Genomic DNA, 27,154 nt, shown 5'->3' on the forward strand with positions numbered 1-27,154 from the left:
TGGGTAGGCTCACTGATACCTTTCTGGATATTAAGTGCAGCCCCCAATTTGAAGTCTTCCTAGACGTGATCCAACCTCCTCTGGCTAAGAAACTTTATATACAGCTTAGACACGGCTCCCTTCCACTGAGAGATTTCACCCATAGATGGTCTAACGTTGCAAACCTCGTTAGCTCTTGCCCCCTATGCTCTGCCATTCGCGAAACAGAGTTGCATGTTGTTCTCTTTTGCCCCTTATACAATATTGCACGAAAAAAATGGATCATCCAGCTATGCAAGTCTAGGGGCCTTAGGGACTACAAGGAGGTGTTCAGAATTCTGAAATATGACACCACCCCTTTGGTAGTGTTTGCAATGGCTAAATTCCTCCTCTCAATGTGGTTCGCCAGGTCCAAATTTTTGTCTTCTGCTACTCAGCCCCCTGAGTCAGTACTACCCGGTTCATCATTATAGTACTTTGAGGTATATGTGTATGTTACTGGCCCTGGATCAATTCTAACTTTTTTCCCGTTTCGTGGAACAGATCTTGTTTTTATGGTGTTTGTTCTATGGAACTGTTTTAATGTTTTAATGGATTTCACTCTATACAATGTTATTTAATCATGTTTTTTAATGTAATTATGTATTTATGTCTTTTTATGGTATTTTACCGAAATAAAAGCTTTGACTGACTGACTGGCAATTCCACATGTAAGTGGACAGTGAATGGTTTTAACCAGTTTAGCCCTCTCCTTTTTTCCCTTCTTTCTTTCCTCCCCAATCAAAAATAGTGTATAGAGAATTTCTTCTTTGAGGCTTTTTTGGTGAAAGATTTGTTCTCTGTGTTTTGATTTCGCAGACAGAGTTGGTAGTTCATATTTCTCCAGCATGATTTCATTGAGGTTTTCCCCGCGTTTAGAGGTGAGTTTGCAGGCACTTGAGTTGATGTTTTTTGTCGCCAGATCTGTTAGTAATCTTGAAAAAAGCAAGTAAAGGTCGGTCAATAAGGATATGTTGTTTGTTTTTACAGTTATCTTGGTCCTGAAGACAGCCCCAAAACAAGCGGGCTCGAAACGCGTCGACCTTGCGTATTGTTCACCAGACAATCTTAGGGCTAATGTATTTAATAGTTTTGTGCATTGTGATTTATACTGAATAAATTGACAATTATGTGATATATGTAGTTTTTGCATTATAACGGATTATTTATTTTAAACAGGTGATGTTTGGTGATGATCCCTGGCATTTAAACCAGGTTTGTTTTAGTTATTGTATCAGTGTGATTGTAGTTTAGTATGGGTTATAAATGTGGACTGCATGTGATATGTAAGTAGGAAGTAAGACTGGTGGAATGAATGCAGTAATTTGGTGAAATGAATTTTGAATGGTTGTGTTTATATATATATATATATATTGTTCTTATGGAAGTATTTTGGTTTTTCAAAAAATGAAATCATTTGGAATTGCAAAATGTTAAAATAGTCTAAATAAAATTGAAATTAAGCAAAAGACTGCTCAAGGTTGCTGAAGATTTGTTCTAGGCACCAGTTAAGTTAAAACTAAATGGTGTTTCAGTATTGGCATTCTCTTGTTGTTTTTGTTAGAAGAGGCTCAGCCTTACTTATTAGAGCCTGGACCCTGTATACATTTCTTCAATACGTTGAGGCATCCTTGCACAAGCAGACACTGGCCATTCAGTACCTTGAGGGGTCCTTACACAAGCACACACGGGTCATTCAATACCTTGAGGGGCCCTTGCAGAGAAGCACACATGGGCCATTCATTACCTTGAGGGGTCCTTGCACAAGCACATGTGTGCCATTCAATATCTTGAGGAGTCCTTGCACAAGCACACATGGGCCATTCAATACCTTGAGGGGTCCTTGCCCAAGCACATGTGTGCCATTCAATATCTTGAGGAGTCCTTGCACAAGCACACGTGTGCCATTCAATATCTTGAGGGATCCTTGCACAAGCACATGTGTACCACTCAATACCTTGAGGGGTCCTTGCACAAGCACATGTGTACCACTCAATACCTTGAGGGGTCCTTGTCAAAGCACATGTGTGCCATTCCGTACATTGATGGGTCCTTGCCCAAGCACATGTGTGCCATCCCATATCTTGAGAAGTCCTTGCACAAGCACATATGTGCCTTTCAATAACTTGAAGGGTCCTTGTACAACCACACATGCGCCATTCAATATGTTGAGGTGTCCTTGTACCACTTAATACAATGAGGAGTCCTTGCACAAACATACGTGTGCCATTCAATACCTTTGGGAGGCTTGCACAAGCACATGTGTGCCATTCAATATCTTGAGGGATCCTTGCACAAGCACATGTGTACCACTCAATACCTTGAGGGGTCCTTGCACAAGCACATGTGTACCACTCAATACCTTGAGGGGTCCTTGCCCAAGCGCATGTGTGCTATTCCGTACATTGATGGGTCCTTGCCCAAGCACATGTGTGCCATCCAATATCTTGAAGTCCTCGCACAAGCACATATGTGCCTTTCAATAACTTGAAGGGTCCTTGTACAACCACACATGCGCCATTCAATATGTTGAGGTGTCCTTGTACCACTTAATACAATGAGGAGTCCTTGCACAAACACACGTGTGCCATTCAATACATTTGGGAGGCTTGCACAAGCACGTGTGCCATTAAATATATTGAGGAGTCCTTGCACAAGCACACATGTGCCATTCAATACATTGAGGAGTACTAGCACAAGCACACATCTGCCATTTAATGCATTGTGGAGTCCTAGCAAGAGCACACATGTGCCGTTCTATACATTGAGGAGTCCTTGCACGAGCACGCATGTGCCGTTCAATACATTGAGGAGTCCTTGCACGAGCACACATGTGCCGTTCTATACATTGAGGAGTCCCTGCACGAGCACACATGTGCCGTTCATACATTGAGGAGTCCTTGTACGAGCACACATGTGCCGTTCAATACATTGAGGAGTCCTTGCACGAGCACACATGTGCCGTTCTATACATTGAGGAGTCCCTGCACGAGCACACATGTGCCGTTCTATACATTGAGGAGTCCCTGCACGAGCACACATGTGCCGTTCATACATTGAGGAGTCCTTGTACGAGCACACATGTGCCGTTCTATACATTGAGGAGTCTTCCATATCGAACGGATATTCATTGACCTTGGTCTCTGAATGAGGGCCCCGGAGGGTTTGGGGGGCCCTCTGCGGCATCTTGTAATGCACCTGTCACCACCTCCTGCCAAGCATGTATTGTTCCCCAGTTGCACCACCTTAGACACACAAGGGACACACAAATGACACTCCTAGGGCCAGATAACCTCTCTGCCCCTTTGTGACCGATGACCCACATGTCAGCTCTCTCTCTTGCGTCACCTGTGTAAACAGGTTTGCATAACATGTCTAACCAGGCACCCGAGGCTCGTGCGTCCTCAGGCTGTGTATAGCGCTCCTTGGCAACCTCGGACTAAAAAGGCGCTTCAGGAACTCCTCAAATAAAATAAAAATATGAGAATTAAAAGTCCGTTTGGAATCCGCAATACTTGGTCACCACACTCACTGTAAGTGCCTAAAAGTAAACTCTTTATTTTCTGGCATCCTACAGTTTAATGGGAAGACAACAGTGGCACGTGACATCCCACCAAGATGTTTATTGTTCATAAGTTTAGGGGGCTGCGCGGTCTAGAGGCTTATGGCTGGCTTTGGAACCAGGAGACCAACGATGGGGCTCCCCCTTTGACTCAACAGTGAATGTTGGACAAACACGTCATCTCTGATCTGGAGAGGCAGAGAACATTAACTAGGATTAAGCATGGTACACCAACTTAGACTTTAGAGTGTTTACATAATATCTTTAAAATATACTTTTTTCAATCCATTTGATAAAACAGATTAAATCAGATTTAACAAAAGTTGACGTGCACACCTGACCACTTCCGAATGCCAAATCCGGGCTGTGAAGAGAAACATCACACAACCCAAAGAGGAGACGTCAAGCAGATACGACACCTTTAGTTATGGGGTAATTGCCACTGCGTTTAGATGACAAGTCCAGGGCCCTTTCAGATGCCAAGACCTGGTTCAGAAAGGAAAACACCTCAGTCCTGGTTGGCAGAACCAAGATTGATGCAATTTTAGGATTTGCGAACACAGAAAATCTGCAAATATTAAATAATTTATCAATTCCAGAACAAGGATTGCGGCTGGTGTGTGGTTCCTCATGGTAGGTCTGACCTACGAAGGTTCGTGAATACCGCAAGCTGTTCATCAGTGGTATCTACAGCGGGAAACACTTTCCCATGAAGAAACAGTAAAAGGTTTGGTGAATGTCCGACTCATGGTCTATTTGGCTAGCCACAGAAACTAGAACTTTCATAGTTTTTCAGGAATATTTCAGGGATCTTTTTGAATTCCATAAAAGGGGACTTTTGCTTCAAACATAGGAGTAGGTCTGTTAGAGTAAATTTGCATATGTCTCTAACTTTTGTCATAGACCAGGCACACTTTGTCTCTATCATTGTGATTTAAACTGGGCGATTTTGTGCGAGAGGTTCAGTGTTTGAAAGCATGGGGGTGATATGTTAACCAGAAATATTATAAATGGTGCTTCCCCCTTCCTTCCTGTAATTTGAGTGGATTCCAGGTCTTGTTGGGCCCCCCTAAGTCCTCCACGCCCCCTCCTTCTAACACGTACCTTAGATAAATTCTCAGAGTCAAGTAAACCATGGCAGGAACCACACGCCGGCATCCATGTTTGTTTTAAAGTTTGACGCAGACACTCAACTCTTTCAAGCCTCCTTCTGAATATCTGATCGTTAATCTTTACAGCTCCTCCTACTCAGATCCTGCTTTCGGGTAAACCCGCATATTCGACCTATATGGTCCCTTGAGGTGTTTTATGTATGTACGTATGTATGTGGACACATAGCGCAGCCCCTGGCGGATTCTTGCAGCAAGAGACTCTTCGAAGAGGCCATTAGGTGAAAAGGAAAAAGCTGAGATGTTTACTCGGCTCCATATTGTCTCCAAACCAGATTCCGAAATTCCCTCATGTTTGAGGATGCCTGGTTGGGTTTGAGGGATACAGTGCACTCATGCACTAACTGGACACTGAGGACTTCAGCATCAGAGAGGATTGCCTGCCACAAGAGCCTCCGCGAGTAGACAATAACACAGAAGCGTACAAGACGTGGAAAAATATAACGTGAGTGAGTGAGCGAAGACATTCCTTACTCACAGGTCTGGCTATCTTTGTGCAATGAGCAACAGGCCTCAAATGCGACACAGAGTCAGAAAGAGTCAAGCAGGCCTAATTTTGGCCTCATTTCTAGTCTGGGCGGAAGGGAGCAGCAACCTACCTCCGTCAAGGTACCACCATGAGCTATCCATCGTCAACTGCAAGGGTATGCAAGGTTTGCAAAATCCCCAACGTGACAAAACCCCGTCAGGTAAGGCCTGAGTGTTCACCACCCGATGGGTTCGCGTCTTGGAGCGCTAGAAGCGTTGCACAGGGGTAGGATACCCATTATTGTATCTACTGGAAGGAAGATGGCCTCCAACATCCCTGCCGCCCAAGGAACAATGGTAATCCCTAGGATAACTGTTCCCCAGCTAAGCAGGCATCCCCCGATAAAACGGGAACACTGGAGATTTGCTTGCCAATATCCTGGGGGCTCCGCCATTTGCTGTTTTCACTACACGTCTCTGTAGAACTACAAGACGGAAAAGGGACAGCGGCATAGCGGTGTATACACTGCTTTGCAGATACCTGCCACTGCCATGCCATTCTTCCACCACTGAGAGGTGAAGGCAGAGTTTAGGCCAGGGTGGAAACAGTGCCTCCCAGTGGTGGCTGCTACATAAAGGGGGTGGCGGGATGGGGGGGCATGAAAAATAAAAGAAAAAAATCACTTATCTGCAGGCCAGGCACCGCGTCTCAGTTCTCTTCGGTTGACTACAGAAGCAGAAAGCAGGAAGCACACAGACTCCCCTAGCAAAATCACGGCGCTGCTGTCACCAGCATGACAGCAGTGTCGTGATTGGTCTGAGCGCGTGGTTCGGCTCTCAGGTGAGGATTGGGAGTCTATGCATGTTTTCCACACAGGCTGTGCAATAAAGCCGGGTGGAGAACTTGCTAAGTGCACATGACTGTTTGGCCGGCTCAAGATGGCCAGCCAGACCATCATGCACACTTGAGAGTACCTACCACTCCTCCACATGCTCCTGTGAAAGCCCAGCCCGCCCCGCCCGCACCAAAAATGTAAACAAGCTGAGTCAGGATGGAAAAATAAAATAATAATAACATTTATTTTTCATTTTTGAACTGCTCACAGAGCAGTGGGGCCATGCTCCTCCGCCTTAGTGGAGGAGCCGCCGCTGGTGCCTCCAACCAGGCCTAAATTGAGGCATAAGCGACTCAAACAGATCTGGATTAAGCAGCTTTTTAACAATCAAATGGCTTTTCTAGACTATTGGGGTAATATCTTCCAAGTAGTGCCTGACTCTTCGACAAAATGTCTCTTACCTACAGGAGATATTCTACATCTGTGAGCAATTATCAGCCATATATTTTGAACTGCAGTTACTTTGGAAGGCACTTCCACTTGGCTGCATGCTTGAGGTAGGTAGCGCATCCCCCAATACAGCTCTGTGGGTAAGTAAAGCCGCGGTTAAACTTAGCGCTGGGTGTGACTATGGTGCAGAACACACAACACCTTATATGTGTTCGTCCCATTTTCTCAGGCCTCTTATTAATATTACAGGTGGCATCACCAGTCCAAAAAAAAATAAAAAAAAATCATACAGCATATTATTTTATTTCTGCTCAGTAGGAACAATATGTGCGATACAAGACCAAGATGAAAAAAATGTACATATCTACTGTACCACTAATACTGCACTATATCCAAGTGATGGGACTGGCTACAGTTTAAGAAAAGCCTGAATACATACATGTGCATGCATTGGGGACATGCTTAGTCGAAAGGGCCCAGCATGTGAAATTTTAGGTTGTGGTTAACAAAGGCTTCTTAAGGGCCTCCTTTCAGGTACATTCACTGATCTAGTGATCCCTCGTAAAAGGCACTTTGTACTTTCAACAAACCGGACTGTGGCCCAAATTAGACAAGAGGGGAGAGACTCTGACCCGAAGGAAGCTTCCACCAAGGAGGGAAGCACTGCCGCCATATTTCAACGCAGGGGGGCAATGACTGAGCACCCGATGCTCATCCCAATGTTTGAGCACAGTGACACTAAACATGTCGCTGTCTGTAAAGTGGCGCCATGCCATACTTCACTTTTAAAGCACAGCTGTACGTCCAGCAGACAATGCTGCTGTGAACACGGGAAGTTAAAGGTGCATGTACACAAGCAGGGCCGAAAACATCCAACTCCCTATTAGGAAAAGTGCAAAAAGGACACAGTCCTTTCTATTTCTATTAATTATATAACATTGCTGTTTCAGAAGTTTTGGGATTAATTCACACAGGCGTGTAAGAGTACGTAAAGCAGTACTAGTGTAATACAGTTCATCAAAATGCCTTCCTGTGTCGCCTCCATGCAGCCTATCATTGTTTCATCCAAAATCATGGTTATTTTTTTTTTTGTGTTTCAATTTTTTATTGAAATTTATAAATAGAATTAATACATATATTATGATAACTCTATGTATTATCATACAATAAATATATAAGAACATTGTTATATATAAGCATATAGCAAAACGTTCTGAATAATTAATCATATTATATAATTTAATAAAAACATAAACATATAAATGCAAGGACAAATATTTGGATTTATATTGAGGCCATAAAAGATGGAATTAATGGAAGAGGGGGAAGAGAGGGGTAGGGAAAGAAAGGATCACAAAAGAAATCGATTAGTGAAAAATGTACAAATATGAAGCATAATACAATATGAGTATGTTCCAAGGAGAAAAAGACACACTAGAAAAGCAATGCGAGTAGGTAAAAGGTGAATATAAGGGTTAAGTAATTTCATTTGATTTACATATATATAAATGTATGAGAGGACATTCTAAAAGATAAATAAGATAAGATCATGGTTATTTTAAAGGCCTATTTTCACACATTCAAGATTCTAATCTAGAATTTATTCATACAATTTACATTGTTTATAGCAGAAGTATTCTCACCCATTTCAATCAAACATGAATTCACTCATCGACATTCAATCAACTGACGCTGCACTGTAAACACACACAGAGCTTTAAATTATAATCACTTGAATTGGTCCATTTCAGCATCATCTTGGTCAGCAGCTATATTGTACAATGGTCTTGAGATTTATCATGTGATATTTAATTTCACTTGTTAAGTTTCGGTCCTCCTGTACATTTCATGCCTTCATCGGGACTTTTACAAATTAATATTCTCATTTCAGATAATATGACATTTAAGTGTTTTAGTAAGCTTGAAAACTCTTTCTCTTGTCTTTTGGTCTTTCTTTCTGTTCTGGAGAAGATTTGATCAAATCATCATTATTTTATTTGCAACCAACAATGTACTATTTTCTAGAGCATTTACTTTTTAGACTCTAAGGCCCACATGCATCAAAGCAAAAAACGGTCGCAAACGGGCAGATTCTCAGAATCTGCCCCTTTGCGACCGGTATTTTTGCATTTGGGATGCATCATCCCAAATGCAAAAATCGAAATTTAAGTAATCTCTAAATTGCGATTACTTAAATTGCGATTGCATTTAAGGAATCTCAAATTGAGATTCCTTAAATGCAATGCATTAAAGTAAAGAAATTAGCGATTTCGCTAATAGGGGGAGTAAATTACAATGAAGTTGAACTTCATGGTAATTTGCAAAAACTGAAAAATGCACTAAAGTGCAGTTTTCAAAGTTCCATTTTACACACACACATGCCCTTGGGGCATGTGTGTGTGCAAGATGTACTCATATGCAGATTTCACGGGTGCAACAGGGTGTCCTTTTGACACCCTTGACATTGCATGAGCAATTTGCGATTCTCTAATTGAGAATCGCAAATTGAGAATGTCTTCCCATTCATTCCTATGGGCCTCTATAGGCCCATAGGAATGAATGGGGATGTATTCCTTAATTGCGACTCGCAATTAAGGAATGTTTAGAAAACGCTATTTCTTAAGCGATTTCTACATGCATAGCCTTTTGCTATTCCTTATTAGCGAATCCTTATTTTTCGCTAATAAGGAATCGCAAATGGCATTGTTGATGCACGTGCCAGTAAAATGTCTGTCCCAGACAGTTTGGTAGTTGTAAATATCTAAATTCAAAAAGGGATAGGCAGAGCTACGAGTACTAGTACACGAAGAGAGGAAAACATTAGCCACCTGGAACTGTGGCTTTGTACCTTTTTCTATTGAAGAATCACATGCTACACAATTCCATGCCATGTAGGGGTAGATCCGGGATAGTGCAACCTATCTTCCTCAAAGTTTTTGTTCTCCTTCAAGCAAGATTCGAGTGACTCCTGACCACTTCACATCAAGCTGATAGTGCACCTGGGCACAGACTCCACCTTAGATTATTGTTTCTCTGCAGTTGGGCCTAGAGGTGGACTGAAGTACTCACACATGGAATCAAGAAACTCGAGAGCTCTTCTCTGCCTTTAATATCACTCGCGAGTTTTTTGAACACTCACAAAGTTGCCAGCTGTGTAGAACCAAACAGCAGCATCCTTTACTCATTTTCTCAATAACCACCACAGTGGCTTCAAGGGCGTTTGTTTTGTTGATTTTCAAGGAGCTAAATTTGATGGAGAATTGTTACAAAAGATGAAAGTCATATTTGAATGACAAAACATACACAGATAAAAGTCTTGCATGGACTACACTAGGCCTCACATACACTTCAAACTATTAAAAACAAAATACAATTATTGCAGCTTAGTTTAGTTATTGAATCTCAACTGCTTCTTAACATACAAATGAGTCACCATCTTAACAACAGAGTTGAGAGGATACAATAATCTCGAAATTTTGGAAAACCCCACCGTGTGCCTCTGAATGTTTCTGGGATATTTCTTCCACTTCTAATCTAGGTTTTCAACATCTTTATCACTTTCTATTTTATTGATTCTGAAGAAGGACAGGTACACCTACATACAAACATTTTAAGCTCCTTAGTTTTATAATTTTAAAAGAGGAAGACAGATCAGCATGACAATAGGTACCTACACACTTTCCCAAAATGTACCTAATTATGTGGTGTATACGTGTTAACCTACTGAGTCAATCTTCATTTAAGAATCCACATCCAGGTTAGGGCAACACCAACAACAAAAATGAAGCGTAGAAATTACAACATGATTCGGTGTAGATACTTCTTAAAAAAAACCTCTTCAGGACAAACATCATTAGTTTGTAAACAGAAAAACATCTTTTGTAACTTTGACTCATTTGTTATGATTCAATGTCTAATTTCAATTCGCTTTTGGAACAAAGACAATGTCTCTATTAGGCAGTCGGCTTGCAACACTATATACAAATCCCTCCTAACTAGACTGTTCGCAGATTTTAGAAAAATAGTTTGAATGAATGATCAGTTTCAAGATGTCTGCCAAGTAAGTTTTTGACTGAGTGTGCGACCATCTCATTAACAGAAACCATCTTTCATGGTGAAATTATAGTACTGTTTTTGAATCATTAAGTTGCACTCTCTCTAAAATCGTACAACACCAACTGCTTCTTAACGACAAATTTTCAGTGTAACGGTTACGGTGCAGTATTTCCTCTTAAGCGGAAGCACGGTCATGAGATGAATGCATATATTCCAAGCACATCTTTCAATCTCTCTTAAATGGTCATCTCACCTTGAACGTACGGGCCCTTCTCTGGATGTTCTCGAACCCTGAGAGTGTATGGCTTCTTCCGCTCTGATTGCTTTAACAAATCCCGGACCCGTTCATTGTAGATTTCCAGGAAACTGATGACAAAATGATACCAAATTTAATTTTCCAGTTTTAGTGACATTTAACCATTCTCTTTGTATTTACAATAATATTTTTTATTCATGATGATTTTTAGAATTATTGTGTATCTTTTATGATCCATTTTTGAGATTGAATAAAGATTGAATTGAATCGAAGATACAGATACACATAAGGTAAACAATGTTATTGCCCCATAACATCTGCAGTCTATTAACATTAAAGGCAATGCATATATAAAAGAAGACATCAAAGGCATTTTGGGTATGCAGCAATCAGTTGCATACTTAATTATGCACATTAACCGGTGTTTGTACGTGGAATATTTCTGAACACTTTGAACACCAAAAAAGAAGTTTTAGAAAGGAGTGCTAAGGACCGATCAAAGAGCATTCTGATAAGAGGCAGCTAATAGTCAACAATGTTCATTGAACTTTGGTCAGCACCAGTATGTCCTAAGTCAGCTGGTAGAAATACAACGCAGAGCGTAAACTCTACCTGTACATAGATGAGGAAAACAGAACATCTCATACACACAAAAAAATTCACATCTAAGTGAAACGCATGTGCTCAGAAATACAGGAATGGTAGTAGATTGTGCATCCTAATTCACAGAACCGGATTTATTTAGAATTGTAAATTGCACTTAAAGCAGTGGAAAACCGTTGTACATTTAGGATTAAGGGTGGGACATGGTGTGTGGTACCCATCCAAAATATTGTATTGTATTGTATTGTAATTGCATTTATATAGCGCTTACTACCCCCTACGAGGCGTCGAAGTGCATTTTTGGTGAGTAGCATGCTACTCCGGAACCCATAACGGATTTGTGGTGAATTAGTATAGTGAAAATATGAAAGTAATTTGAGTGGTGGATATGTTAGTCAGTTATTTGGATTGATAAGGATAGCAAAGGGGTAGAAATAATTGGGATCGGACATATGCTGGAGCAAGAATCCAGTATTGGGACCAGATGCCAACTGAAACGCTAACCAAGGCTTCCTCACTTCTGGTCCTTTAATTAGAGACTGGATTCGACTAATAAAGGCAGCCCAGAAATATACTCTGAAATCTGGAAGTTTAAAGCCTCCCTGTTTAAAAGATAGCTTAATGTATCTAAGCGCTCGTCTTGCTCTCCGATGATTCCAAATAAAGCTTCCAACCGTACTATCTAAACGCTTAAAAAAAGACATCGGAATCTTTAAGGGGATGGTGCGAAATAAGTAAAGGAATTTAGGGAGTACATTCATTTTTACTATATTGCACCTACCCATAATTGTCAGTGGAAGCTTTTGCCACCTACGTAGGTCGTCATTCACCTTTTTCAAGAGCGGTGTATAATTTAAGTCAAATATGTCATCCGTGCTAGCACTTAAGAATACCCCCAAATATTTAGCCGAATTTGTAATGCCTAAAGATGCTGGGGCACAAGTCAAAGTAAAATTTAGGATAGACTGTGTTTTATTCAGATTCAGTTTATATCCAGAAAATAGTCCGAATCGCTGCGCTTCTTGAGTTATTTCAGAGATAGTTTCTAATGGCCTACTAGAGAAAACCGCGATGTCGTCCGCATAGGCAGTGAGTTTCAAAAATGTGCCATTAAGAATAACTGGTAATATGGAAGTATTAAGAAGTAGGTGTTTAATAAAGGGCTCAATATATAAAGCAAATAGTAAAGGAGAAAGCGGACACCCTTGACGTGTACTGCGAGCAATTTTGAACACTGACGAAGCAAAGCCATTGTACTTGATGGTAGCAGTGGGATTTTGATAAAGTTTCTGGATAGCCGAGATAAACCTCCGGCCGAGGCCAAAGGAGCCCATCGTACACCACAAAGAGCCCCAGGCCACCCGGTCGAAGGCCTTCTCGGCATCCAGCATAATCATCCCAATCTGCTGGTCCAGCTGGTTTGCAACGTCAAATGCGACTATAGCCGTATTGATATGTGCAGCGGTGTCCCTACCGGGAATAAAGCCATGTTGTTCCTCAGACACTAGGTAGGGCATTAAGGGGGCAAGACGCATTGCTAACAGTTTAGAAAAGATCTTTGCGTCTGAATTAATTAAAGATATCGGTCTATATGAGCCAAGGTTGTCAGGTGGTTTATCTTTTTTGGGAAATACGATAATGTTAGTCCTGTTCCACGAGGGGGGAGAGTCCCCTCCTATAAGTATCCCATTGATCAGTGTTAATAAAATTGGAGCCAGTAGCTATCAGTGTTAATAAAATTGGAGCCAGTAGCTCTTAAATCGAACTCTTTTAAAATAATTGGGATCGGACATATGCTGGAGCAAGTCTATTCGTCATATTCACTATATATGGCGAGACATATGTAGAAAGTTTAACCTCTCAGATTTACATGAATTTACCTATCTTTGGGGTAATCCTAAGTTTCCTGATATATTTTCGGACTCTGTCACACAATTGTGGCAACAACTGGGAATTTCAACCTTGGGACAGCTCTATGACGAAAAAGGCTTCAAGTCATTTCAGTCTTTATCAATTGAATTTGGGCTTATGCACAATTCTTTTTTTAAATATTTACAAATTAGGAACTTTTTCATGTATGGCAAAGGCCTATTGGCTCTCCCCTCCACCACAGAAGTTCTACGTATTATTTTTAAGAATAGTACCCGTGGTTTGATAGGGAGAGCTTATGCTAGTTTTATGGGAGAATTTGATGATGATTTGCCTCAGGTTGCAGCTAAATTAAATACTTTGTTTGGTATAGAGGTGACCTCAGACGATGTATCAGACTCACTTGTTAGAATTAGTTCGTCTGTCACCTCAATTAATCTAAAACTGCAACAACACCGTATTTTATTTATGTTGTATTATACCCCAAAAGTGATCTCCAAATGGTCTGTCTCAAATAACACTATTAAATCTTACTGTCCTAAATGTAACGAATTTGCTGCGGATCTGCGGCATATGTTTTTCACATGCTCTAAACTTGCTGACTTTTGGTGTAAGATAGCTTATGAATTGAGTAAACTAACTGGCAAAACAATGATCCTATCAGAAAAAGAAATTCTATTGGGGTTACTTAGTGATACGGGTAATGTCACAAATTCCTTTGTGTCAATTTTTATGGCCTGTGCTCGCCTGACTATTGCTCGTGTATGGATAGAAAAGTCTAGTCCTACTATTAATGAATTCTGGTCATTGTTGAGGGGGGTTTATGAAATGGAGCTGGCTGTGTCAAAAGCAAGGGGTCCACGTTCTTTGGTCAAATTTGGACGGCTCTGGTTCTGCCTTGAGTGGGACTAAAAATTTATGTAGTTATCACTGCTGAAAAATGTGGTCTGGTCACGATTTGTTATATTAATATGATAGATCTAAACAGTATCCATCTGTACTTATTTATCTATCTTTCCAACGTAATAGTATTTTATGGTATAGAAAATGCTTGTTTTTCTTTTTCTTTAGAACTTGTTGGTTGAAGATAATATGACTTGTATGTTTTCTTCCCCCTTTTTTTTTTCTTTGTATGTTGTGACTGTGACCAATAAAGTTAAAAATGAATTTAAAAAAAAAAAAAAAAAGCAAAGGGGTAGAAGAGGTAAAAAGGTTTCAATTTATATAGCGCTTGCTACCCCTGATGAGGTGTTGAAGTGCTTTTTCAGCGAATAGCACGCTACTCCAGAACCCATAAAGGATTAGTGGTGAATTAATATAGTGAAATATGAAATTAATTTGAGTGGCGGATATGTCAGTCTGTTATTTGAATTGAAAAGGATAGTGGAGGGATAGAAGGGAAGGATTTAGAATGTTTTGTTTGTATTGGATCTGATATTAGTAGCAGGAGGCTTGGGAAGAGTAAAAGGGAGGTGGAAGGGGATGAGTAAAATGGAGGTAGAGGGGGAAGAGTCATGGTGAACACTGACAAACTTGTGGGCTTGTTAGATTACCACTTTAGAACTAAGGCCAAGCAAATTTACTGCCATGAATGGCATGAGTGTGTGCTTCCCCAAGATGGGGAACAGGAAGGGTAAGACACCCACAATACATGGGAGTTTGTGGAAGGGAGAAAGAAGGAGGAAAGGAAAGACAGGAAAGGAGTGACAAATGGATAAAGAAGGGATGAAACATAACTCACAAGAGTGAGAAATAGAGACAGGAAGTGGTGGAACATCAGCAAACCCAACATTCACTAGTCGGGCAGCGGGCTCTGAAGAAAAACTTTGGGCCTGTGCAATGTTTTTTTTTACTAATTAAGCACTGCCTTCATCTCCACCTGCCTCTACTCGGAGTGCGCCTCTTTGACATCTTTTAGGGCCAAGGGCTCAAGGAGGTAAATCTGCCACTGCTCCAGGTGAACTCCACCTAGAATTAAACACAATCTGGGTGACGTAAGCCTTTCCACCACCATCTCTGTACAGCCAAACTAATATTCTATGGCTGTGGAGGAGGTAGAAGACATCCTGTTTGCAAGGGCCACGCCTGTGTGCACGTGCACTAGTGGCTGAAAGGAGTGATGTTTGCATCATTTACATGTTACACTAACCACGCACATCAGGGGGAACAAGATGATATGAAACTGGTGATGTGTATCAGGGGACCACAGGTGGCATGAAGCAAGGGATGAAAGGGTGATAACACCACAGGAGGCCTGACTGACCCACACCAGGGGAGAAGTGATCTACCTTGGGGCGGGAATGGGCGTTGTGCATCAAAAGGGCAATGGGTGTCCTGGAGCAAGAGGGCGCTGTGCATCAGGGGAGCAAGGGGGCGCTGTGCATCAGGGGAGCAAGTGGGCGCTGTGCATTAGGGGAGCAAGGGGGTACTGTGCATCAGGGGAGCAAGGTGGCACTGTGCATCAGGGGGGCAAGGGGGCGCTGTGCATCAGTTGAGCAAGTGGGTGCTGTCCATTAGGGGAGCATGGGGGTACTGTGCATCAGGGGAGCAAGTGGCGCTGTGCATCAGGGGGGCAAGGTGGCACTGTGCATCAGGGGAGCAAGGTGGCGCTGTGCATCAGGGGGGCAAGGTGGCGCTGTGCATCAGGGGAGCAAGGTGGCGCTGTGCATCAGGGGGGCAAGGGGGCGCTGTGCATCAGGGGGGCAAGGGGGATACTGTGCATTCTTGGGAGCAAGGGGGCGCTGTGCATCAGGGGGGCAAGGGGGATACTGTGCATTCTTGGGAGCAAGGGGGCACGGTGCATCAGGAGCAATGGGTGTCCTGCATCGGGGGAGCAAGGGGGCGCGGTGCATCAGGAGCAATGGGTGTCCTGCATTTGGGGAGCAAGGGGGCGCGTGCATCAGGAGCAATGGGTGTCCTGCATCGGGGAGCAAGGGGGCGCTGTGCATCAGGAGCAATGGGTGTCCTGCATCGGGGGAGCAAGGGGGCGCTGTGTATCAGGGGAGCAAGGGGGCACTGTGCATCAGGGGAGCAAGGGGTGTCCTGCATCAGGGGAGCAAGAGGGTGCTGTGCATCAGGAGCAAGGAGCATTGTTCATGAGGGGAGCAAGGGGGCGCTGTGGTCAGGAGCAAGGAGCATTATTCATTAGGGGAGCAAGGGGGCGCGGTGCATCAGGAGCAATGAGCATTGTTCATGAGGGGAGCAAGGGGGCGCGGTGCATCAGGAGCAAGGAGCATTGTTCATGAGGGGAGCAATGGGTGTTGTGCATCGGGCAGGAGGACAATATGCCGCAAGGGAGCAGAGGGTGGCATGAACCATGGGAGCGATGCACACCAATGGAGAAATGAGCAGTACAACTGGGATCAATGGGCGCTGTGCATTAGAGGAGAAATGGACACTATGCATCTAGGGAGCAACCGGTGTTGTGCATCTTGGGGGCCACTGGTGTTGTGCATCTTGGGGGCCACTGGTGTTGTGCATCTAGGGTGCAACTGGTGTTGTGCATCTAGGGAGCAACTGGTGTTGTGCATCTTGGGGGCCACTTTTGTTGTGCATCTAGGGAACAACTGCTGTTGTGCGTCTAGGGGGCCACTGGTGTTGTGCATCTTGGGGGCCCCTGCTGTTGTGCATCTAGGGAGCAGCTGGTGTTGTGTATCACTGGTATTGTGCAGCAGGGGGCAATGTAGATCCCTGTTCTTCCTTGCCTGCAAGCTGTGGAATGCTCTTCCCCTCCACTTGCGCTGCCGCCCTGCTGAACTTATTCTCAGAAAAAAACCTTCAAACTTACTGTTCGATTCTTGCTTACAAGGCTCCACACTTGCTGACCCGAAGCTCACTTTCTTTTGATGTTGCCGCTAGCGTGGGACGCCTCTTTGGTGGCAGCTGTGCGCTATACACATTTCTTTGAATTGTATTGTATTGTAATGTGTTTTATGTATTGGGAGAGCAGTGGACGTTGTGCATCAGGGTACTACAGGACAATACGCAGCGGGGGAGAATCCTGGGGCACACATTTGATGCCCACCCTGGGAGAAGTGAGGAGGGTAACTCAAGGGGGTAGTGGATGCTGTCAATGAGGTCTGCCTTGTCCGTGTCAGGGATGAGTAAACAGGTCACCCAGTCCATTGCTGTCTCTGCTTTTTGGTTTGGTGATTAGAGCCTTTGTACTTTTTCTTTGCAAATACGGTGCTACAAGCACCAGGCTATTAAGACAAAAAGCATCCCTGGATACCTACTCAAGCCTAATATAACAGAACTTGAAAACAATGTGTGTTCTTCATTCATTTAAATATTTTCTTTAGAAGTGCAGGTAGATAATTGCAATTAAATGCCATGTTTTAAAAGGCCTGCTTTTACAAGCACCCAATGTACACAACCAACTCATAGGAATATATACAAATTACATAAACACAAATGGATACCTGCATTGCTGCTAAGTAGTCATAGTTTTGTAACATACACTCAGTCAGTATGCTTTGCATGCTTCAGTTTTTAGCCCCTTGCCTATAGTGAAAGCAAATCTGAAAGTCTCAGAAAGCAAAAATCGGCTAAATAACAAGCTAAAAGTGGCTGAAGGTGTCACACTTGACATGGACCACTTTCGAGATTCACTTGGATAGATGGAAAATAAAAAAAGAATTCCCTCTTTATAATGTTGGCAATGTGTTTTGCTTTTCTTTAGATGCTCCCATGACTACTTCACTTATTCAGCGCCCCACAGTGTCACAGGATTATATATTAAGATCTAACATGTTGGCAATTTATTTATTTTAATTTTATTTGTCAACAGTATGATACGAGTTTGGAATTTTGCCACATACTAGATGAAAAACACACAGCGGCCCATGCATACTTTTCAATCCTTTCACTACCCTGGTCTATACCTGCAGTCAATGTGCCCCATGCAATAACTATCTAGAGGGAGGCACAGGAATGAGCCTCTAGAAACTGCTCACCCAATAGAGGCAGGCAGAGAGTGCACTAATGTGCATGAAGGCAGATCACTGCATCAACTACATGCCTCCTTTAAACTGGGTTCTGTAAAGACAGACCTTGATTTCTACCAATTCCAGCAGTACAGTCAACACAGCCACATTATCACAAACTCCATTCATGCCACTAGCCTGTCTCTCCTGCACAAGCAATCACAAAGCTGCCAATTTCTCAAGTTCGCCCAAACTTCTTATTAGCCCTTGTATCTTCAAAGGGTTTGGTATGAAGGATGCCCTAATCTGCATCCCTAAAGACAAACCTACACATGGTAGAGTGCCTTGAGACTGTAAGGAACACAAACATAAATAGATCAATGAGGCAGTCATATGTGTCAGGACCAGTGCGAGGAGGTAGGACGGTCTCACCTGACTTCTATCCTGCTGGAGGATGTTGACCCGCCTTCGCAGTCGTCCTGCCTTGCAAAAAGCCCCTGTGTGGACCAACAGCATGGTTGTATACTTGATCATGAAAACAAGGAACTACCACAAAGCAGAACATGAATGTATATAAGAATGAGGATTACCTCACATATCCGCGGAGTCAGGCCAACAGATGCCTAGAAACAGAAAATGAGAAGAATTGACAGAGATATCAGTCAGAAATAACTTGAAAACGTATATTTCTAAACAATCCCTTCTTACCCACTCCACACCACCACTGCAAGTCTTTTTTTAGCTTTCAGAAGGACACACTTATCTAAGATATATAGGGACAACACTGAAAAGTTGTAGCATTACGTGCAACGCCAACATTCCTTGATTTCACGAGGCAAGGGACAGGGTACAGCAGAAAATAAGGACAACATATGAATAGGGGAGTCTGAAAGGTGGAGATTTTTTGGGGAAGGAGAAATGTTCTTAAAAGAATAAAGACGAGACCGTACCCATAAACATTACACTATACATATACGTGATCACGAAAAACATAAGTATGTGAACTAAAAAATCCATCACTAAAAAGGAACTAAGAACCTTTGTCATCCTGATTAGCAATGAGTGGAGCTGGTAGTGGAGAAGTGTGGCTCACTGGTTAGAGGAGGCATACCCTGAAGCAGAGGTCAGACCCGGGACCAGGGTTCAATTCCCGACGCGGCAGGGTCTGAGCCCAAGTGTCCACGGACTCGATAATTCTCACTTTGGTGCCTACTCGAATCATGGGTTCACACTCTGCAACGCTGGGCAATAGCTTGCTTAATCTCCACTGCGGCCCCCCCGCGGCGGGATGCCTGGCTTTCACCTTGGAGATGCCCAGTACGGGTTATCTCACAGGGAAAAAGCCAGGACGGGTTCCCAATGCAAGCGCCGAGATGCCCAAGGGTAAGTTGAGCGCTATATAAGAACACACATACATACATACATAGCCTGAAGAAGAGTCTTTTTTATCGAATCAATTTGCCCTGAAGACCTTCACATTATTGTGGTGTCCAGGCCCATGAGTTTTCCCCACATTCTCAATACAGTTAGAATCAAATTTGATGTCTACCAAACTTTCTAAATACCTATTTTCATCATGTAAATGATGGGAACCTTACCTGCCCAAAATACAACAATCTCAACAGTGTACATATACCCTTTTAATTATTTTTAATGTCCTCAGACATTAACATAAAAATGTGGCTCAGGAGAGGGGGCTCTCCCACATAAATAGTTAGTTGAGTTATATAGGCGATGGGCGAGTGTCTCAGAGGGTGAGCCATGTCATTCCCTTAAATCCGCCAGGTGCTGGATCTCGTCTCCAGATTTTGCCTGTCAGGGAGATCCTTGACACACTGCTTTAGTTGTGACAGTGAACAAGGAAAGTATTTAACTACAAGAAACTCCCTGATTCAGTGGATTTAAAGCATTTGAAACAAGCAATAGCCAGAAGATGCACTATTCCTCACACATTACAGGGGTCTTATCTCAAGCGAGAGACTGGTCTCCTGGATGGACCCTCTGGACCGATCCAGGACTCGCACATTTGTGGGAGGAAGATACATTCCTTCCAATAAACATACTCTAGACTCACATATACACTAATTAGAACACCCTAACCCCAGTATGGAAGTAAACGTGAACTAAAAATGCATCTAACATGGACAAGTGGCATTAAAGTTTGTGTCAGCAATGCACTGTTATTATTACTTTCTGCCATGTCTGTTTTTAAGTTTAATTATTTTATCATCAAGTTAGATTATAAAGAAAATAAAGTGGTTTTTAACAATCGTGAAGATAAAAGTAAATTGAAATCACAATAACAACAAATAAGATACATTTGTTATAAAATATAAATAAAATAGTCATATATGCCTTTTATTAAAAAATCAATGGGAACAGCATTGTGTAAGCATTATCTGATAAAATAAAACATGGGGTTAGTTACCCTAAAAAGAAAGCTATAAAGTGTACTACTAAGAATGGAAAAATAAGAAAATGAAAACTATTCAGAGGGAGGAAAAATGGTCAAATAACATTAAAGAGGGATATGCTAATATCTGGATAACGACGATAAACTATTAAAAGCTGCAAATGACATAATAAGAATACACATAATTGTGACATACTATAGAATGTTCACGAGGTTTGCTTCAAACACGAATCAAGGTGGATGAAAAGCATAATTAGGAGCAATGGTATTGTTAGACAATGGGTTTTTAAAAAAAGATGTCTTTTATAATTCATAACCACACATTTCGTTCCAGCTTTCCATAATAGAACAATTTAGAAAAGCATAAAACCAAATTCATACTTATGTTCCAAAACACATTCACACGTCATCTGTAACTTTCTATAAGTGTTTTAATGATCATGATTTTATTTATGATTTCCATCCCTTTTACATCAAAGTAATTACCTTGCCCAATATTACCAGTCAATCTGCAGCAAAGATATAATTTAATCGGTCAAACATCCAATGCTCATGCTTGGTAACACACCTTCACGTGGGATGCATCGACTGACGGTTAGCCTCATACTCACCGGAGTCCCCATCATGGTGTAGGTTTTTCCAGAACCCGTCTGCCCGTATGCAAAGAGGCAGATGTTGTATCCTTTGAAGGCCCCGGATAGCACCGAAGTTCCGAGATCTTGGAACACCTGTCAAGACACAATCAGGGCACGTGTGGTATAAATATTCAGTAAATAGAGACACAATGCCCTTTATCCACAGGTCCTTAGAATGAGAAAGGAACTCCTTGATGTAAATGATTTAGGTCACTAAATCCAAGTAATCATCAATATATACAAATGTATTTGCAAGCCTCCTGTGCTTCAGACTTCCAATGCCTCAAACACTGCCTGCATCTCATCACAGATCTGCATGTCCATCGCGTATGTGAAGCTGGACCCCACCAAGGCAGAATGCCTGTTATTTTTTTTCAAGAACAACAAACAAAACAAGCGTTTGCAATGCAATAGGTTTTGCATTACCGAGAGTTTAAGCTGTTGGTAATGTAAATTACAATGCCTTTTATTTATCTGTTTTGATAATTAACACATAAATAAAAGGCTGTGTCATTTACAATGCCAATAGCTCAAACTCTTGTAACTGCGAGACCTGTTTCATTTCAAAGAAGATGCCGCCATTGTCCTGGGCTGCTTGGAAAGTGAAAGCGTGCATGGTGTGCTGAATGTTGCAGGAAAGCATGTTGTGTCTGCAGTAGGAGAAACTCATTAAAGAGAATAGTGCTTACAGACTAAATAAGACATACCGTGTAACAACAGAATAAAAGGGCCAGTCCTCATGGGAGGTTACAAATGAAGACAAGGAGGTACGAAGCAATGACTAACAAGCCTATTAACGAATCAGAAGCCAGTATTTACAAAGGACAATGACACAAGCCAATGAAAAATATTGGTGGAGAATGGGCGGGGCTTGAAGTCCATACTCGAATATAGCATGCGGCAGGACAGCGCATGCGCTGCCCAGGCTCGACCTAAAAATTGATACCACCACTACACTCTATTTTGTTATCCTACTCAGCTGGATGTTATATTGGATTATTCAATTTCTATCTGAATAAAAAACCTCAGCATGATACTGACATTTAAAAAGACACTGGTGCGCCCACTCAAGATGAATGCAGGTCTATAGCCAGATGTGGTCAACAACGATCTGCATATCTTTCTGAGAAGTTCTCTTTAACCCTAATCTGCAAGGGAGGCTTCTTTAATTCCAAGCAGCCTGGCAACTGAGTTGGTCCATGGATGGTTTATGCATTTCCTATTAGGCAGATGATTCATTCATAGCAACTGTCGGGTCATAAATGACCTTTGACTTGCCTTGAGGAGTTGCTCCTGCACCCGATGAGCAGCCAGGTTGCTTTGTTTCTGCAGTTTGTCGCTTATGCGATTCTACAGAGGCCTGTGCTCTTCCCAGTTTTACTGACTGTAAATGCTAGTTCTCTACCTATTATCATCCTGGCGCCCACTCTGCAGAGTCTTCAGAAGCTGACGACATCAACATCTAGATCTCAATGCAAGGCAGCCTTGACAAGTAACAATGGATTCTCCAGGAGCTGTGCATCCTGGTCCTTGTGGGCACAGTGGTGATCTCCACCGCCACTCGTTTTGTTGAGTGCATGTTAGGCTGCTTGTTGATACCATCCAGGGGCAAGACTAGCTCGCTGATGACTCACTCCAAGAAGTACTGAGAAAGCCTTCTACTTCCTGATGACTTGCATGGGCAAGGCCCCCAAGATTGAGACAAGTTCTCCAAACCTCATGTCAGAACGAATGACTGTGAGGTCCGGCAGATGCCGAACACTTGGCTCTGGGGATTGATTAACCATTAGTTATTGAAACGTTTACCTGACATGGTCTCCAAATGCAGGCTCGCCTTTGATCTCAGCTTGAACATGCATGCTGAAGTAATCGCAGTTGTTAATACTTGGCTTTTCTAAGACAGGACACGCGGGGGCTTTGTTTGGTTAGTCTGCACTCGAACGGGGCTCGCTAGCTTGCACTGCTGTAGCAACACAACGAGAATGCAGAAGTGCCCTACAGGCAAGACTCCCCTTGTGCTAAATGAGAATGCTCTGCTCTGCCCAAATCTAGCAGCTGAGGCAATGAGATGAGTGTGGTATTTCAAGCACGTAACCCTTGCCTGGAGTGATCTTCAAATCTTACATGTGATCATCAGTGTCACCTTCAAGGTGCCACCCATCTCAGCAAGATTCTTGTTTCTTGAATCCTACTGCAAGGTTGGGGCCTGCAGCTCATGATCGAATGGGGGGGCTTGTCTGAGTGTCCTAAGGATACCGCATACAACACTTGTAGGCTGCATGGGTGTGCCCTCAGAATATCGAATCGACAAAACCGAGGACTGAATATAGAAATAAAAAAATAAACAGGTAAGCAAATCTAGATATATATATGTACCAACGGGGTACATGTACCGTCAAGGTATGTAGATGTGGAGTTAGGAATAGTAAACCTATACGTGCCAGTATGCACTTACCTTTCGATATTTTGTCCCTCAATACTCTTCCCTCACTTTTAGTATGCCACAATATTCTTGGTGTCGCTATTCAGTCGTCCAATCAGCTGCATTCTTGAGAGGTTTAGAATGCATCTGATTTGGATTTAAAATGCATTCCAAATATCTCATTCTGATGCTCCTACTGCAGAATCTACCTCTATCTTTGCAGATTTTTGGGTTTCCCCATAAACATTGTCTGTGTCCCATACCCCTCTAACATCATTATTGTATTTTAGTATAAAAAACAAAAGATGACAGCGAAAATGAAAAACTAGGCAATAGAATGCCAATTAAAACCAAAAGACACTCGACTGTCCTAAAACACTCTGGGACACCCAACAACTCTCAAACACACACCCCAACAGATAGACCAACAGCCATTGTCAGAGACCAATAAACCAACAAACCCTAATTTACATCTAAAGAATTAGAGACCAACATACTGAACTGACAGGGACCATCACACACCTACTACCTAGAGTCACTACCAGAGAGTACCGGAGAAATATCCACTAAAACACATCCAATGACTAACAGACAACCAGCGACCAAGTGACACAACTAGCCACAAACAGGTCAGGAGACACACTGCGGGGCATTTTCTTTTGGTTCTGCAGCAGTCACTTGGTTCTGGGTCGTATCCAGTGCAGTTGCTATCAGGAACCACGGGTGTCCCATGACCACAAATACGGCTGTTCTCACACCCGGATAACCTTAATACTCCCTTGAGCACTTGAAGCTAAAGTGGTAGCGAAGGTGAGAGTCAAGGAGTCTATCGGAGGTGGCAAGAGTTGGGAACTCACACACAGCAGAGGGAATAGTACACAGTAAACTCAATGCCCAGTCAGAGCAATTGCTGATGAGCTGAAATGATATTTACTCAAATGTAGGTAAAAGAGTGTAGAAACTAATAAGATAGATGCAAAAGAACAGAAGGTGCAAGCGCTTTCTGAGGGTGAATTATGACCCCAGACAATTTGCACCATTTACTCAGTAGACGCTAGATTGCTCTTAAGGTGAGAACCTTGGCTAAAGACAACAAGTGCACCATGGCTCATGTGCTTCCAGTAGCCTCCATAGAATATTCATTTACCTGTGGTCAACCAATGGGGAAGAGTGACCAGACAGAAAATACAGTGAATCCAGTAGTACCTGATCCGCGTGCCCTCTGCTCTAGTTTTCTTTAGTAAAAGACACACTATTGATGGACCGAATGCAGAACAAATCAAAACATTCACTCCCAGTCAAGAGATCTGGGTTAAATCCATCATTCTTTTGCTCACCATGCCACCACAGTTTAGACCTGGCCATATGCAAATCAGTCTTGACCCTGTGCCTCATGGGAACAGTCCAGCCCGAACTGCCAAGCCAGGCCCTCCCTGGACCAAAAACAAGCATCCTAGGACCGGTTTCGGGGTTTCAACCCTCTTCAGCCAGGATAGCTTGATTCCAGTGGCACAGTGAGCCCAGGAGCCACATCTGGGCATATCTGGCGCACTTAGGGTGAGAAAGCAAAAGACACACAATGGATGGACCCCGAAACCAGTCCTAGGATGCTTGTTTCCAGTCCAGGGAGGAACTGGCTTGGCAGTTCGGGCTGGACTGTTCCCATGAGGCACAGGGTCAAGACTGATTTGCATAGGGCTGGGTTCAAACTGGAATAGCATGGTGTTTAGTTTTGGCCAAAACACCACCCAGGGCTACCACTCAAATTCCTTTCCTTCACTGGTGGCACTAGTGGCAAGTGAGGGCTTCGCTGGGCACATGCTTTCTCCTGGCATGTGGACATGTAGGCAAAGGAAGGCCCACCCAGTTAGGTGTTTTTATGTACTGGAACCTGACATCCTCAGCCAAGGTCCTCTGATTAACAGGTGAGGCACAACACAATAAAGGGGCCAAGTTTTATGTAGGGTGGAGAAAACTGGACTGTCATGGCAGCAAATGTAGATGTCATTGCCGCTCGGGCCATCAGACGATAGGGAACAACCATTTTGTACAGAGAGTTATTGTGTCCTCTATGGACACCTTTCATCTCCAAATGGTTTTCCACGCACATGAAACAGATCACACACAATAATGTTAGGGCAAGGAAGGTCCCACTGTGTAGGAATGCACGTATTTCCAGGGGAAAGCTTGGAAGGTCCCCTTAACTTTCAGGATACATTCAAAAAGACCACAGCCCCTAAACACAATCAAAAACGACCAGCCGTCAACCCCACCAGTGCTTGGCATGAAGCCGCCCTCAATAATAGATGTGGGGCACACTTTGGGTCCTGCCCCTGTTCGACCGAGTCTAGCCTCAATTGTCGAGTGTCTCCCCAGAAGACGGAGCACCACGAGTAAGCTCACTGACTGCCAACTTCACCGCGGGTTTAAGGCTGGCCAACAAAGTCAAACTAGATGGGGCCACACAGCGTCCTAAGCCATGCAAGGAATTCTGTGATTAAAACTACCAGACATCAGCGACAACATCAGACCCCAAGTAGGTAACAGACACTACAAGAGACCAACAGGTACTCATAGATATCCAGAGAACAGAAATCAGTGACCTATGGGCTCTATAAAAACCCAATACACTACGCAATATCCAGAGTCCATCAGATGCCAAGGAACATCAAACACCAGGGACAATGTCCATATTGTCTATGCTACTAACCTGAACATAACTACGTAAACAGCTAGTGTGAAACTGAAAGTTGTGCCACCAAAGCATTATGAATTGAATTAAATAAGAGAGTGAATCAACAGTGGACAAAAGAAAGGGTGCAATGAAAGGTGGACAATGAAAATGAAGATGAAAAAAGAAGAAAGGGGGGACGAGAAGGGAGAGAGATTGAGGAGTGAAAAATGGAGACATAAATGAGAGAAAAAAGTAAGGCTAAAGCAAGAGGCAATGGAGATGAGCAGAGCACTAGAGATTAAACACAAGAAGAAGAAGATGGAGATAGGTGAATTTACAAATTATTGAGGGAAAAAACTGGGGGTACAAGATTATTGGGCAAAAATATCTTCAAGTCCAAAATAACATGGGACAGAATACAGAAGGTTTTTAAATATTGATTTTTTTGTTATAAAATTGTTTTTTTGAAAACTGTATATATAGTATTATTTTCTTTAACATAGTTGTATTTTATATTGGTTTTATTTAATTTAACATATATTACTCATATTATTTTTAGATATCAGTATTCTTATAATAATAGTTTTTTAAATTGTAATATAGATTGCAATCTTAATGGGTATTAAAAAATCCTTATATTTAACTAATAATTTGTGATTTAGTAGCAGTTTCTTGAGTTTGTTGGGGATTAAAATGGGAAGATATTTAAAACATAAATTATAGTTTTTTTAATTCTAATTAACTTGTCATTCTAATTGAATGATGGATTTGTGATTATGTCCATTAAATTGACAAATT

At 42.5% G+C, this 27,154-nt stretch overlaps 1 protein-coding gene across 2 annotated transcripts in view; it reads right to left on the minus strand.

Moving 5' to 3' along the window:
- The window catches only part of STARD9 (StAR related lipid transfer domain containing 9), a 460,180-nt gene that overhangs the window by 166,474 nt on the left and 266,552 nt on the right, over window positions 1-27,154 (minus strand). For both annotated transcript variants that reach the window (XM_085627236.1, XM_085627235.1), the window contains exons 4-7: window positions 21,237-21,353; window positions 18,803-18,835; window positions 18,645-18,709; window positions 10,813-10,925 (exon numbers count right to left, since the gene is read on the minus strand). In XM_085627236.1, coding sequence (XP_085483362.1) covers window positions 10,813-10,925; window positions 18,645-18,709; window positions 18,803-18,835; window positions 21,237-21,353 — 328 coding nt within the window. The remainder of the gene's footprint in view (window positions 1-10,812; window positions 10,926-18,644; window positions 18,710-18,802; window positions 18,836-21,236; window positions 21,354-27,154) is intronic.

This window comes from Triturus cristatus, chromosome 9 (assembly GCF_964204655.1).
Source record: "Triturus cristatus chromosome 9, aTriCri1.1, whole genome shotgun sequence".
Taxonomy (NCBI): domain Eukaryota; kingdom Metazoa; phylum Chordata; class Amphibia; order Caudata; family Salamandridae; genus Triturus; species Triturus cristatus.